The 13,951-nt window shown below is 34.4% G+C and overlaps 1 protein-coding gene across 8 annotated transcripts in view; it reads right to left on the bottom strand.

Moving 5' to 3' along the window:
- NRG4 (neuregulin 4) overlaps positions 1–13,951 on the bottom strand; it is a 133,916-nt gene that overhangs the window by 21,850 nt on the left and 98,115 nt on the right. For all 8 annotated transcript variants that reach the window (XM_082452715.1, XM_082452718.1, XM_082452717.1 and 5 more), the window contains one exon: positions 7,961–8,110. In XM_082452715.1, the coding sequence (XP_082308841.1) occupies positions 7,961–8,110 (150 nt within the window). The remainder of the gene's footprint in view (positions 1–7,960; positions 8,111–13,951) is intronic.

Here is a 13,951-nt window from a genome sequence, read left to right as displayed (position 1 = left end):
CGCGCACAGCGATGAAGAGTGGCTCCCACTTGCCACAACTAGAGAAAGCCCTCGCACAGAAACGAAGACCCAACATAGCCATAAATTAAAAAAAAAATAAATTTAAAAAAAAAAAAAAAAAAAAAATCAGTAATAGACCCTTATGTACACAGCACAAGATTAGAAACAGGCTATTAATGTTGTGTGTCTTCTCTAATTGCTTCCCTTTCTCTCCCCACCAGAGGTAACCATCATTCTGTATTTTGTGCTAACCAGTCTCTTACTTTTTTAATATACTTTTACCAATTATATATATATGACTCTAACCAACACATCATCTAGTTTTGTCTAGTTTTAAACTTTATATGAATGGGATCATACAGTTATGTTTTCTTATGTGACTTGCTTCTTTCATGTAAAATTATGTTTCTAAGATTCACCCAGTCAGTTTGTGTAAGTGTAATTCATTTCTGCTTATATATTATTCTTTTATAATAACATACCACAACTTATTTGTCCATTCTTTTGTTGATGGGTACTTTGGTAATTTCCAGTTTTTTGCTATTATGAATAGTTCTACTATAAACTCCTGGTATACATGTGTGAGTTTCTGTAAGGTACAGACCCAGAAGTGAAACTGCTTGGTTGCAGCACATATACTTTTTTAACTTTACATGACATTTGCAAACTGAATCAAAAGTGTTCAAAACTGTTTCAAACTCTAAAATCTCACATTTTATATTGTTTGGGTTTTTAAAAAAAGTTTTGCCAATCTTATGGGTGAGATAATTGCAGGCTGAATTCGCAGTTTCCTGACTAAGAAGATTGAGCATCTTTTCATGTTTATTTTATGGAATTTTCTTCATCTTTTATAAGTTTTTTTATTTTTCCCATTTGTCTACAGGTTTACTATTTTCTTGATTTGTAGGAGTTCATGATATAGTCAAGACATATATGCATCTATTTTCATATGCTGTAAACATCTTCTCCCACTTTGTAGCTAGGCTTTTTTTTCAATAGTGTCTTTTGATAACTAGAAGTTTTCAATATTAATATAGTCAAATTTATCTGCCATTTGTTTTACGATTTGTACTTCCTGAATCTTGTTACAGAAATCTATCCCCACCCCCAAGGGCACAAAGATATTCTTCAAATGTTCTTCTGAGAGTTTTCATTTTGCATTTCACATTTAGGTCTTTAATCTACCGGTACTGATTTTGAGGTATGCTTTGAGGCAAAGATCCAACTTTAGTTTCTTCCATGTGGATAAACAGTAATGCCAATACTATTTATTGGAAAGTCCATTATTTCCCCACTGCACTGTATACCATTTCTGTTATACAGTTGACCTGCTGTATCAGAGGGTTCTGCATCCGTGGATTCAAACAATCTCAAATCGAAAATATTTGAAAAAGAAAAAAAAGAATACAGAAAGCTCCAAAAAGCAAAACTTGAATTTGCCTAATGCTGACAACTATTTACATAGTATTTATATCATATTTACAACTATTTACCTACCATTTACATTGTATTAGGTGTTCAGAGATGATTTAAAGTATATGGGAGGATATGTGTAGGTTATTTGATCTTTTTAATGTCTGTGCCACCTGAGTTATTATATCTTTATTCATTCCTAATATTATTCATTTGTGCCTTTCCCCCGCTTCTTTGAAAGAGATTTGTCAATATTATTAATCTTTTCATAGAACCAAATTTTGTCTTTGTTGTTCCTCTCTATTACACCTATTGTACATTTATTTTCTTTAACTCCTACTCTTTATTTTTACTTCCTTCTAGTTTCCTGGCATTTATTTTGCTATTCTTTTTCTAACTTAGTGAGATGAATGCTTAGCTTATTTATTTCCAGGCTTTCTTCTTTTCTCATATAAGCATTTAGGGCTATAAGTTTTCCTCTGCTGGTTTGTTTGCATCTCTCAGATTTGTTATATAGTATTTTCATTATAGTTCCAGTCAAAATATTTCCCAATTTCCATTGTGAGTTAAAATTTATTTATTTATTTATATTTTATTTTTGGCTGTGTTGGGTCTTTGTTGCTGCGTGAAGGCTTTCTCTAGTTGTGGCGAGCAGGGCTTCTCTTGTGGAACACGGGCTCTAGGCGCACGGGCTTCAGTAGTTGTGGCACGTGGGCTCAGTAGTTGTGGCGCATGGGCTTAGTTGCTCCGCGGCACGTGGGATCTTCCCAGACCAGGGCTCGAACCCGTGTCCCCTGCATTGGCAGGCGGATTCTTAACCACTGTGCCACCAGGGAAGTCCCCATTGTGAGCTTTTTGATCCATGAATTATACAGACATGTATTTCTTAATTTCCAAATGTGAAGGTCTTTGATAGTTATTCTTGTCCCTGACTTTCCTCTTAATCACACTAAAGACTGAGCATGTGGTATAACACCAAACCTTTGAAATGTGTTGAAAACTGTTTTACTGCCCAGCACAGAATAATATTCATAAATATCCTGTATGAGTTTGTAAAGAATTTTGTACTGTGTTCTAGAATATGTCTAGATCAAATGTGTTAATTACATTGTTAAAATCTTATAAAGTCTTACTGATTTTTATCTCCTTTCTTATAAATTTCTGAGACTCATACATTAAAATTTAACTGTGATGGTGGTTTTGCTTATTTCTCCTTTGTATTTCAATTTTTGATTTATACTTTTTAAGATTTTGCTTATAAGAGCACATGCATTTTTAAATTGTTAAATCCTCCTAGTGAACTAAATCTTTTACCATAACATTTATTTTGTCTGATAGTTATATGACCTTTTTACTCCTAATCTATTTGTATTCTTTTCTGGAAGGATTTAACATCTAGAATTTAGAATTTAAACAATACGTGTATTATGACAATCTTTGTTTTTTACCTGGAATCTTTAGTACAATTATATTTAAAATAATTACTCATATATTTAGATTTAAATCTACCATGTTATATCATACTTTCTATTTATCCTTTTTTCTCTATTTTTCTTTATGTTTAATCAATTGATTATTTTTTATTCCTTTTTGTCCTTCCTCTAATTTGGAAATTATGTGTTTTGATTTTTTTTCTTCAATTGTCACCCTAGACATGTTCATTCCTAATATATCAAGGTCTCACATTAACCTATATATTATCCTCCTCCCATTTAAAAACCTTTAGTATAGGTTAATTACAATCCTTTCAACTTATTTGCTATTGCCATCATGTGTTTCTTTTTAAAAATAAATTTATTTATTTTTGGCTGCATTGGGTCTTCGTTGCTGTGTGTGGGCTTTCTCTAGTTGCGGCGAGTGGGGGCTACTCTTTGTTGCGGTGCACAGGTTTCTTTCTCATTGTGGTGGCTTCTCTTGTTGCAGAGCATGGGCTCTACGGAGCACGGGCTTCAGTAGTTGTGGCACACGACCTCAGTAGTTGTGGCTAGTGGGCTATAGAGAGCAGGCTCAGTAGTTGTGGCGCACAGGCTTAGTTGCTCCGCGGCACATGAGATCTTCCCAGACCAGGGCTTGAACCAGTGTCCCCTGCATTGGCAGGTGGATTCTTAATCACTGCCGCACCAGAGAAGTCCTGCCATCATGGGTTTTAATTCCTCTTTTCAAAGACATAGTACAGTACTATTGTTAACATTTATATAATATTTGTTTTGATTCATTCACATAATGACTTTCTCTGATCTTTCTTCTTTCTTGCATCTCAATATACCATACAGGATCAATTTCCTCCTGCTTGAAAATATGAGAGGACAAATTCTTACAAGTTTTGCTTATCTAAAAGTATCTTTGGGACTTCCCTGGTGGTCCAGTGGATGAGAATCTGCCTGCCAGTGCAGGGGACGTGGGTTCAATCCTTGGTCCGGGAAGACCCCACATGCCATGGAGCAACTAAGCCCGTGCACCACAACTACTGAGCCTGCACTCTAGAGCCCGTGAGCCACAACTACTGAGCCCGTGTGCCACAACTATTGAAGCCCATGTGGCCTAGAGCCTGCGTGCCACAACTACTGAGCCCATGCGCCGCAACTGCTGAAGCCCACATGCTCTAGGGCCCCCGTGCCACAACTACTGAAGCCCGTGCATCTAGAGCCCGTGCTCGGCAACGAGAGAAGCCACCTCAGTGAGAAGCCCGTGCACCACAACAAAGAGTAGTCCCCACTCACCACAACTAGAGAAAGCCCACAGGCAGCAACAAAGACCCAATGCGGCTAAAAATAAATAAAATTACAAATAAATAAATAATTAAAAGTATCTTCATTTTACCCTCATTCCTGAAAGATGTTTTCAGTGATACATAAATTTGGGGTTGATGGTTATTTTCAATGGATACTGAAAATATCATTGCTTGCTCTGTCTTCTGGTTTTGCTTCTTTCCTACTGAGCAGCCAGCTTTCAGTAAAATTGTTGCATTTTTTAAGATAATCAGTCATTCTTTTGTAACATTTTTGCAATTTTCTCTTTGAGCATTCTACAGTTTTACTGGGCTGTGCCCGTATGTAAATTTATTTTTATTTATCCTGCTTGAAATTTGTTGGACTTCTAGAATCTGTGGTTGACTTTCATCAGTTCTGCAAAGGTCTCAGCCATTACCTTTTCAAATACTGCCTTTGCCCCTTTCTCTCTTCTTCTATCATACATTTCTAGATACTTTCTCTCCGGTCTCCCTTTTTCTTGACTTCTCTTGACCTCTCTATAACATTTCCCATTTCTTTTCCTCTCAGAATTACCTTCTGGGAAATTTCTTATCTATATCTTTCACTTCATTAAATCTTTTATTGTGTCTAATTTGCTATTAAAAACATATTCTTGGTTAAAAAATTTTATTGAACTAAGACATGTATTGGCTTTTAAAAAATTACAATTATTATATTTTATGTATTAGAGTTCTGTTTTGGTCTTTGTCAAATTTGCTTATTTACAAGCCTCTCATTTATTTCTTGGTATATATTAAACATATGTATTTTATATTACGTATCTGATTCTTCCAAAAAGTAAAGATTTTGAATATCTGATTTTACAATCAGTTGTTTCTGTGGGTTCTAACTCATGGTGCTTCTTTTCTTATATGTTTGGTAATCTTTTTATACTGTGAGATACTTTTTAAGGTAAAGGATGAAAGTGGGCTCTTCAAGAATTAATTTGCATTTGTTTCTGTCAACCACCTGGGGCACCGCCAGCCTGGATTATTCAACATTCCTAGATTTTTTTCCCTAGACATTCAGACTGCATCAGGATGCAAACCAGATAATATTTGTGATTGGAGGTTCCTTTTGTCCTTTCTTGTTCTTATATACAGTTGACCCTTGAACAATGAGCAGTTAGGGGTGCTGACCACCACACAGTTGAAAATCCACGTATACCCTTTACAGTTGGCCCTCCATATCCATGATTCCACATCCAGGGATTCAGCCAACCATGGATTATGTAGTACTGTAGTATTTATTGAAAAAAATCTGCATATATGTGGGCCCATGCAGTTCAAACCTGTGTTGTTCAAGGGTCAACTGTACTTTCTTTTTCCTTTTATCTATACTTTCTACCAAAAAGGTATTGTTTAGCCTGCTCATACTAGCAATATTGCTAAATTCTGGCTCAAGCCTGCAGAGTTGCTGTGTTCTAGAAGGTCTCCTCTGAAACTTTGTGTCATTAAGCACCTGTGGGGTACAACATACCATGGCACAAACTCAATGGGTTTGCACAGGAGTTTCATTTTTAGACAATTACAGCAATGTTAAAGCTCTGTGGAATAAAAAAAAATCCCTCTTAACAATTCCCAGTGGAATGAATATTAGATTTCCTAATAAATCCTTTGGTCATTATGTAGGACATGCATTTCTAGCTCTCTACCTTATAGGCATATGGTAGAATTGCATTTCCTGGTACCCCTTGTAATTAAGTAGGACCATGCAGCTCATTCTGGCCAATGAATCATGGCCAGACAGATCATTTCAACTCAAATATGAAACCCTCTGGCAGAGCAACCCTCAGCATTCAGGATGGTGGCTGCTCCATCAGTTTGAGATTTTAAGTGACTATGATTATAAAAGCCGGTCTGCCAAATGATAATAATTATACACTATGAATGGGAAATAGTCTTATTTTTTTAAGCCACTAAACTGTTAGGGTTGATAGTTACCTAGCCGATCCTGATTGATATTACAAAAGTATTTATTATCCAATCAATAACACATGAAATGCTATATCTCCAACCTGGCACTAGAGTGATTAATGAGGGAATTAGTCAGTTGGTCTTCTCCTTAGCATATTAGACCAACAAAATATTTAGAGGGATAGAATAAAATAATAAATCATTATTCATTTTTTTTCCAAACATGATTTAAAGTCAAGAGTATACCTAATTCCAAACATGGGTGTTCTGGTTATCTATAACAGTATAACAAATCAACCTGAATTTAGTGGATTAAAACAATTTATCTCTCATGGTTCTGTGGGTTGACAGCTGGGCAGTTTTTGCTTGGGATCTCTGTGGTTGCAGTCAACTGGCAGCTAAATCTGGATCAACTAAAGGTTCAGCTGAGCTGGATGTCTGAGGTGGCTTATTCAAATGGCTGGTAGTTGACACTGGCTGTCGGCTGGGAGATCAGCTGAGGCTGGTTCTTTGTTCTCACAACATGGTAGCTGATTATGTGAAAGAGCAGCAGAAGTATGAGTGACAGGAGATGGAAGCTGCCAGGCCATTTAAAGGCTATGCCCTTAACTAGAACAGCACCATTTCCACAATATTCTGTGGTCAAAGCAGTCTGAATGCCTGCCCAGATTCAAAGATTTAGAGAAATAAACTCTTCCTCTTAATGTAAGAGTGGCAAGGTCACACTGCAGAAGAGCATGTAGGAATGAGAGATATTCTTGTGGCTATCTTTGGGAAATATAATCTGACACAATGAGCTTGTATTTAAATTTTTATATCTGTAGTAAGATGCTAAAATTATGAGAGATAAAACATATTAGATTGCCTAAATAATATATTTTAGAATAGAATATGTAATACCAATACCACATATTTTAAAAGCACAATCTCCAATTTTTATTACTCCATGGTGTAAAGTAATTCAGAAATGAGGATTTTATGAAATATAATTTTACATGTTACTTTTCTTACAATATAAATTTCTCAAGCCCACTGTATCTCTTTTATGACTACCCTCAGCTCCATTTTCCATTTGCACAAATATCTATGATAGCATACAGTGTGCATTTAATAAATATTAATTAATAATGAGAGTTATGGTACCAGATAACTCCTAAATTTAATAAATTCTATATTCACTTATTTTCACAAAAATTCAGAAAAAGCTGAAGACCAAAACTAATGAATGAAAGTAATCTTCAGTGCATAGCGTTGTTTCATGTGAATAAATTTTCCTTTTGTCTTATGAGTTACTAGTCTTCTCAAATTAATTGCTTGCCTATTCATCTGTCTCTCCAAATTGATTTAAATCTCTATGAAGTTAGGGAACATGTCTATTTTCTTCACTATTATATTCTTTATGCTTATCAGCACAATGTCTAGCACATAGTAGGCATTAAATAAAGAGCTGATCCTAGATATTAACTATATGTCTTAAATTTATATTTACAGCGTGTTGCATAAATTGTTTCTTTTCTTTCACAAAATCTATTTTAAATAGACCTAGTCCAAATATTTAGGTATTTTTGGCATGATGACTTTAGTGAATGTGGGTCTACCTTACTAGTTTAGAAAAGTCAAGGTAAATAATAATGATGACAGTAACAAAGAATAAATAGAGACTGCTTAAGATCCTTTCAAAAATGACTTATTAATTTAATAACAAAAATAAATAAATAAATAATAAAATTTAATAACAGTAACTCTATTAGAGAAATAACTCTAAACAGAAAAACAATCTGGAAAAATAATCTAGAGCTAAAGGACATATTGATTATTTAGTAGGATAACTACTTTATGCATTACTTTTTCTTTTCAAAAGCATGTTTTTATTTTGGTTACCTGCAAAGGAAGTAGAGGGCTCCAATGATAAGAGTTCCTAGAAGAACAGCCAATGCCACGAAAGCTGCAAACAGGTCGCTTTTAGTTTGGATGCTGGAGCTTGGGAGAAAAACCTCTTCACAACGAGCTCCTGTATAATTTTCAATGCATCTACAGAATAAAATTTTAGATAAAGAATTGCATTCTCTGTTCCATTAACTAGTATAGAAAGCATAAGGTTTCCAGCTGGTATGAAAAAAAAGTAAGACTAATTTTCAGATTGTGAACATAGAATAGGCATGCTTTCCTATAATGCTCACAGAGCTACAGTTATAATAAAACAAATTAGCATGTGCAGTCTAATCTTTGCTATCTTCCTTTTCCAGTTTTCAAATTGTTTAGAAATTCCAGAGAAATTATAGAATATTCAGTCCTTTTATCTTTTAGATTTTCAATATGTTAATTATCCACACTTAAGTTTATCTGAAATTTATTTTGTTATTTCTGGTATAGATGTGGTTCTAAGCATATTTTTCCTTGACATTGCTAACTAGTTATTCCAACCCCATTTATTAAATAATCATTCCCTTTCCTACTGTTGAACAGTGCCTCCTTTAATGTATGTCAAATTTGTATAAGTAACAGCATTTCTTTATTCTTCAATGATCTATACATCTAATCTTGGGCTTCTACCATATTGCTTCAATATTGTTGCTTTATAATATGCTTTAGTATCCGGTAGCTCTACTCCTTACCTTATTACTTTCCTTTTCTAGAGATTTTGTGATATTTTCATTTGCCAGCCAAATATTTTAAAGCCAATTACTTTCAGCTCTTTAAAACTATGTGACAGAGAACCATAATCTTTGGTAATATCAATCAGTTCCTTCTTCCCTGTTAATATGTTCAGAGATTATAAAACTAGAGATTGATATGAACTAATGAGTTTGGCACCAGATCAATTTCATTATTTCACAGTTGCAGTTAAAATAAAGAATAGTATTTTAATATATACTAATGTTTGTTTATAAACCAACCCATGAAGTTACGGAGTAAACCAGGGGTCCCCAACCTCCGGGCCACGGACCGGTACCAGTCTGCGGCCTGTTAGGAACTGGGCAGCACAGCAGGAGGTGAGCAGCGGGCCAGCAAGTGAAGCTTCATTTGCTGCTCCCCATCACTCACATTACCACCTGAACCATCCCCCTTCCCCACCGGGTCCGTGGTAAAACTGTCTTCCACGAAACTGGTCCCTGGTGCCAAAAAGGTTGGGGACCGCTGGAGTAAACTACACTTAGCAATAATTTTGCATAAAAAAACATGTGTGTGTGTATATATATATTCTTTAAGCTAGTATTACCAAAAATAGAAATATCTATTCTACTAAATTAATTCTCCTCACCTCTTTCCAGTTTAGGAAGTATTTACAAATGTTATCTTCTTTTCTCCCACCCTAGTCTAACAAGGATGCAGGCCTAGAAAGTTACATGCTGAAGTGATTACTAACAAAGCTTGGCAACTAATGCGATAGGCTAATAAAGCAGTATACAAATAAATAAGAGAAAAGAATATCAAGTTACAGCACAAGGGATCGATTTTACTTAAATGAGCATATGAAAGATGTTTTATGAACCTCAAGCCCTACCCATGGTGAGGCAGTGGTGTTATTGGTTATGGGCTCCACTGAGGGGGGAGGGGTGTCAGTTTGAGCAAAGAAGCAGTTTTGATTCTCTCAAACTACTGTAAAGATGGAGTTGAGGAAACAGAGAAAGGAAAAGAAAGGACAGAATATGAGTGGCAAACTGAAATGCAAGTAAAATACTTTACAAAACACAATTACCTAATGTCTAAATAAAAAATACTTATTGTTTCCAAAGATCAAGTCAGTTAAATAAGTACGAGGAGAAAAAAGATTAAATGAAAATAATTTGTTTCTTTCTCCTCTAGCCCCACATCCCACTTCCTAAAAAGGGAATAAATAACACACAGAGACACACACACACACAGACACACACAGGCCTAGAAAGTTAATATAGACTACCAAAAAAATCAATGCATATGTAATCACAAAATAACCAAAGAAGGAAAGGGGCATTCCACACAGTTTAAAAAAAAAAAAAAAAGTTCTAAATTTTTCAAAACCAGAATTCAATAAGTAGTAATTATTTATGACTTCCGAAGGTTTTTAAAGAAAAGATTTAGCCACTGAAAAAGTTACTGTCATCGTTTTAAAATAACTCTCAGGTTTTGAAATGATGTTAAAATGGGGTTCAGTTTCCATTTGAATATAGCTAGAACCCTAAAGAAATAAATTCTGAATTGAAACAGTATAATTCTTCTTTATAAGGAAGATTTCTTTTTTAAAATGCTATAAACTCATTACTCAAGGCTGTTCAAGTTTAGGTAAGGTTGAACTTCAAGGAAGAAGATGACAAACTAGCTGATGTAACTAACCCTATGTGTTTACTTTGAGCTGGAAGGAGTCAAGAGAATGGTATAAATATAAGCTGAGTGGTCAGATCAGGTTGTAAGCAAACAAACATAAAAGGCATATAAAGGAAAACAATCAACACTACAGTGTTGTTCTGTTGTCTTACAGCAGGGCCAAGCAAACACATGCTCTTGTGGGAAAGTCAAAAGCTGATGGTATCTTTAAATAAAGCAAAGTGAAGAATAAACACATCTTGTTATTATTTAACTAGTCAAATCAGAATTTAGAGAAAAGCAATTTAAATATTATGTTGTTATCTAAGAAGTAGAAATGGCTAACCTAAAAATTAATTTAAAAATTTCAGATATTTATCATACAAAAAAGTAAACACAGCCTACCAATGAGTATGTACAAGGATTCCACTTTTAAAGCTCGAGCTCATTTATGAAAATGTTATGACCCAGTTATGACACAAATATCAAACTTTAGGCAAAGTCAGCTCCTTTAAGGATAAATAAGGGTGAATTAAGAAGATTTAGACAGATAACTAAATGGTAGTACTAGTTGAAGCAAAACAGAAAGGTGAGGCATTTGTACCACCATTTCATGCAGAACTAAGTAGTCTTCAGTCTTTATGTAACTTTCTTGCTAAATTATTTCCGGACATCACTTCTGCACAGACTGCCAAGTAGCAAACAGTTGTGCCACCTAATGAGGTGAATACCAAGCACTAGGATCACACACATTCTCCTGGAACTGAAAGATGAATGCTGGAACAGGTACAAATGCTCAGCTAGGTGAGAAATTCCAAAACTCAGAATCCAAGTCATATGTGTTGGTTTTCTGGCTGAATACCACCAACAATCTTGCCCTTAAACCCAGAAGCTATGTTTAGTACACTGGACATGAAATAAACTCATTAGATTCTACAGCATTCCAGGTAAGTTGTAAGAACCAAGTTTTTAATCATGTAAACAGTGCCATTTAGCTTCAAGAAAGAGTATTGGACTATGAGCTAGAAAAAACTGATTTCTTCATCCCACTCTTATGATTGTTGGCTGTGTGACCTTGTCTCTAAGACACTGTAAAAATCAAAATAACACCTGCTTTTGCTATTTCATAGGGCTATTGTCAGAATCAAATAATGTCTAAAAGTGCTTTGAACATTGAAACACACTATGCAAGTGAAACAAATTAAAGTAGTTACTTTACAAAGACCATGTTTACATCTAATGTAGGACTACAGGCAATAAAATGCTCAAGAAAAATTACAGCCAGAAAAAGTTAAGAGCTTGGAGATCAATAAATGTGTGATTATTATTAAATATTTTTCAGAAACAAGAAACAACTTTATAAGAGTCCACTAACCAAATAGTGAATGTCAATGCCACTTCACTTGGGCTAATCTATCCTGGAAAGAAAAAGTATAATATTGGCATATGCCAAAATTGACTTCCAAGTTTGATTCCTACTCTGTAGTAATCAAAGTTCAATCTGAAACCCATGAAAAATGGTAACAAAACCAAAATAAAATAAAACTATTAGATTGTTCAAGAAACACGAACTAACCACATGGGCTTAAATCCCTTTAGCATTCCAGGGCCAGATAACAATACACAAACATGCCAACATCCTATGAAACTCCTACTAGATTTTTATAAGCCAAGAATTCAGGGAAGACTGACTCTTTTATTAGCTAGTGCCATAAATGTAACTTCACTAAGCATTTATTAGATTCTTAATAGTATCTAGAGATACTTAGCTAATATTCAATCTTGCAAATGTTTTAATATTTATATGATATTAGCACCATTAAAAACCAATAACTAGTACGCTTCAAATGTGTAAGTATAATCTAAGTCTAGTAAAAAAGCAAAATCTATTAGGTTCTTCCAAGATTGACTATGACCAAGATAATTCATGTGCTGAAATGGACTACAGATTATATCTGTATATAAATAAACATCCTGCATAGAGAATAATTCATATTTGTCATTATGTATGGTATTGTTATAATTTTATTGTGAAGGGTTATAATTTTTTTGCTTAAGTAAATCACTGTGAAAATTCGAAATATTTTACTTACTGAAACTAGCTAAAGCGCCGTGAATGAAGGAAGCATGTAAACAAATGATGAGAAACAGTAGTTTAAAACCCGACCTTCATTACTGCATCCATGCAGTATTCTTTTCCAATTAAGACTTTTTGGGAGAGACACCCATAGAATGCTGCCGGGTTCACCAGAGTACTTGGGGAAAATTTTGTGATTAAAAAATTTTTCTTAAATGTTGTCTTCCTCCATGTGAGAAAAATAATTATCTCAATTCTCACCCTATTTTGCTTTCCTCAAGGGAAAAAAAAAAAAAAAAAAAAAAAAATCAGGGAGGAAATCCAAAACTGCTCTTGAAAGATAAGGTATATATGTTTAAAAAAAATGATCAGGGAGGAAAAGTAAAACTACAAGCAGAAAATACATATATATTTTTTGTATTCTATTTTGTTATGATCCTTGGTGTAAAAAATACACATATATTTGTATATACAAAGACTTATTTATACATAAAAACTGGTATATGTCAGTTCTTCCTTTAAGTAATAATTTCAGTAAATATAAAGCTATATTTAAAATTAATAAATGATAAATTATAAATGGGCCTTCCAATTGTAGACATTTTTCACATGTTTTGGTAAAACTTAAAGGACATCAAGACCATAAATCCAGGAACAAATGGAAAGACTTATGCTCTTAAATCACCAGACACTCAATTAAACCACAGTTCTAAACGGACAGTATTCATGCTGGCATCTTACCTTCCCAGGCTTCAGGTCTCAACAACCTTCTAATGCAGGGAAAATCTCATGCCCCAACTTGGAATAAGACAAAGAGAAGCCAGCATCAGTTCACTTCCTGACAAAAGAAGTTAAGTATTAGAGCTGAACAAAAGTCACAGTTGTCACTTTGCATGGTATTCCTATGTTGAAAATGAAATCTTACTGATGAGAAATTGGGATATTTTTCAGGGGCCTTTCAAAGGAAATAGTGGATGAAAAGACACTATCTAAAAGGATAACCAAAATTCAGAAGCAATTGCATAATCTGATATAACTTATTATGCAACAAATAAGAAGAAAATGAAGGAGCTTTAAAGGAGGACATTCATTCTCTTTCACTGGCATTCTGCTTCCTAGAACAGAAATGAGCTAACCTGAGTTAGTTCTGAAGAGTAGTTTCTACTCTTGAACAAGTGACACAATTGAGTAAGACGAATGCTGGTGGAAGACAAGCAGACCTAAGAGAGCAGTTATGTTTCCACTGTTTCAAAACCATATTCTGCCATGTTTGACAAGCAAATGATCTGGAAAAACATGAGGTTTCAAGAAGATTTATCCTCTTTTAAGTTTTTGTTCTAAGCATGGTGAGGTCAAGAAAGATGTATCAGTTGTTTCTGCTGAGAATACTAATGAAAAAGCTTTATCAGAAGTAAGGTTACTAATATGAAAAGTGTTAACAAAATGCATAGCTAAATAGAACAGTTGTTTCGTGCTTTTTGCAACTGTTCTATTATCAGCTTCAAGGCTGT

Source organism: Balaenoptera physalus (genome assembly GCF_965194825.1).
Source record: "Balaenoptera physalus genome assembly, chromosome: 2".
NCBI lineage: Eukaryota > Metazoa > Chordata > Mammalia > Artiodactyla > Balaenopteridae > Balaenoptera > Balaenoptera physalus.
Note: the sequence above shows the minus strand (reverse complement) of the source record. Positions and strands in the feature narration are given on the sequence as shown.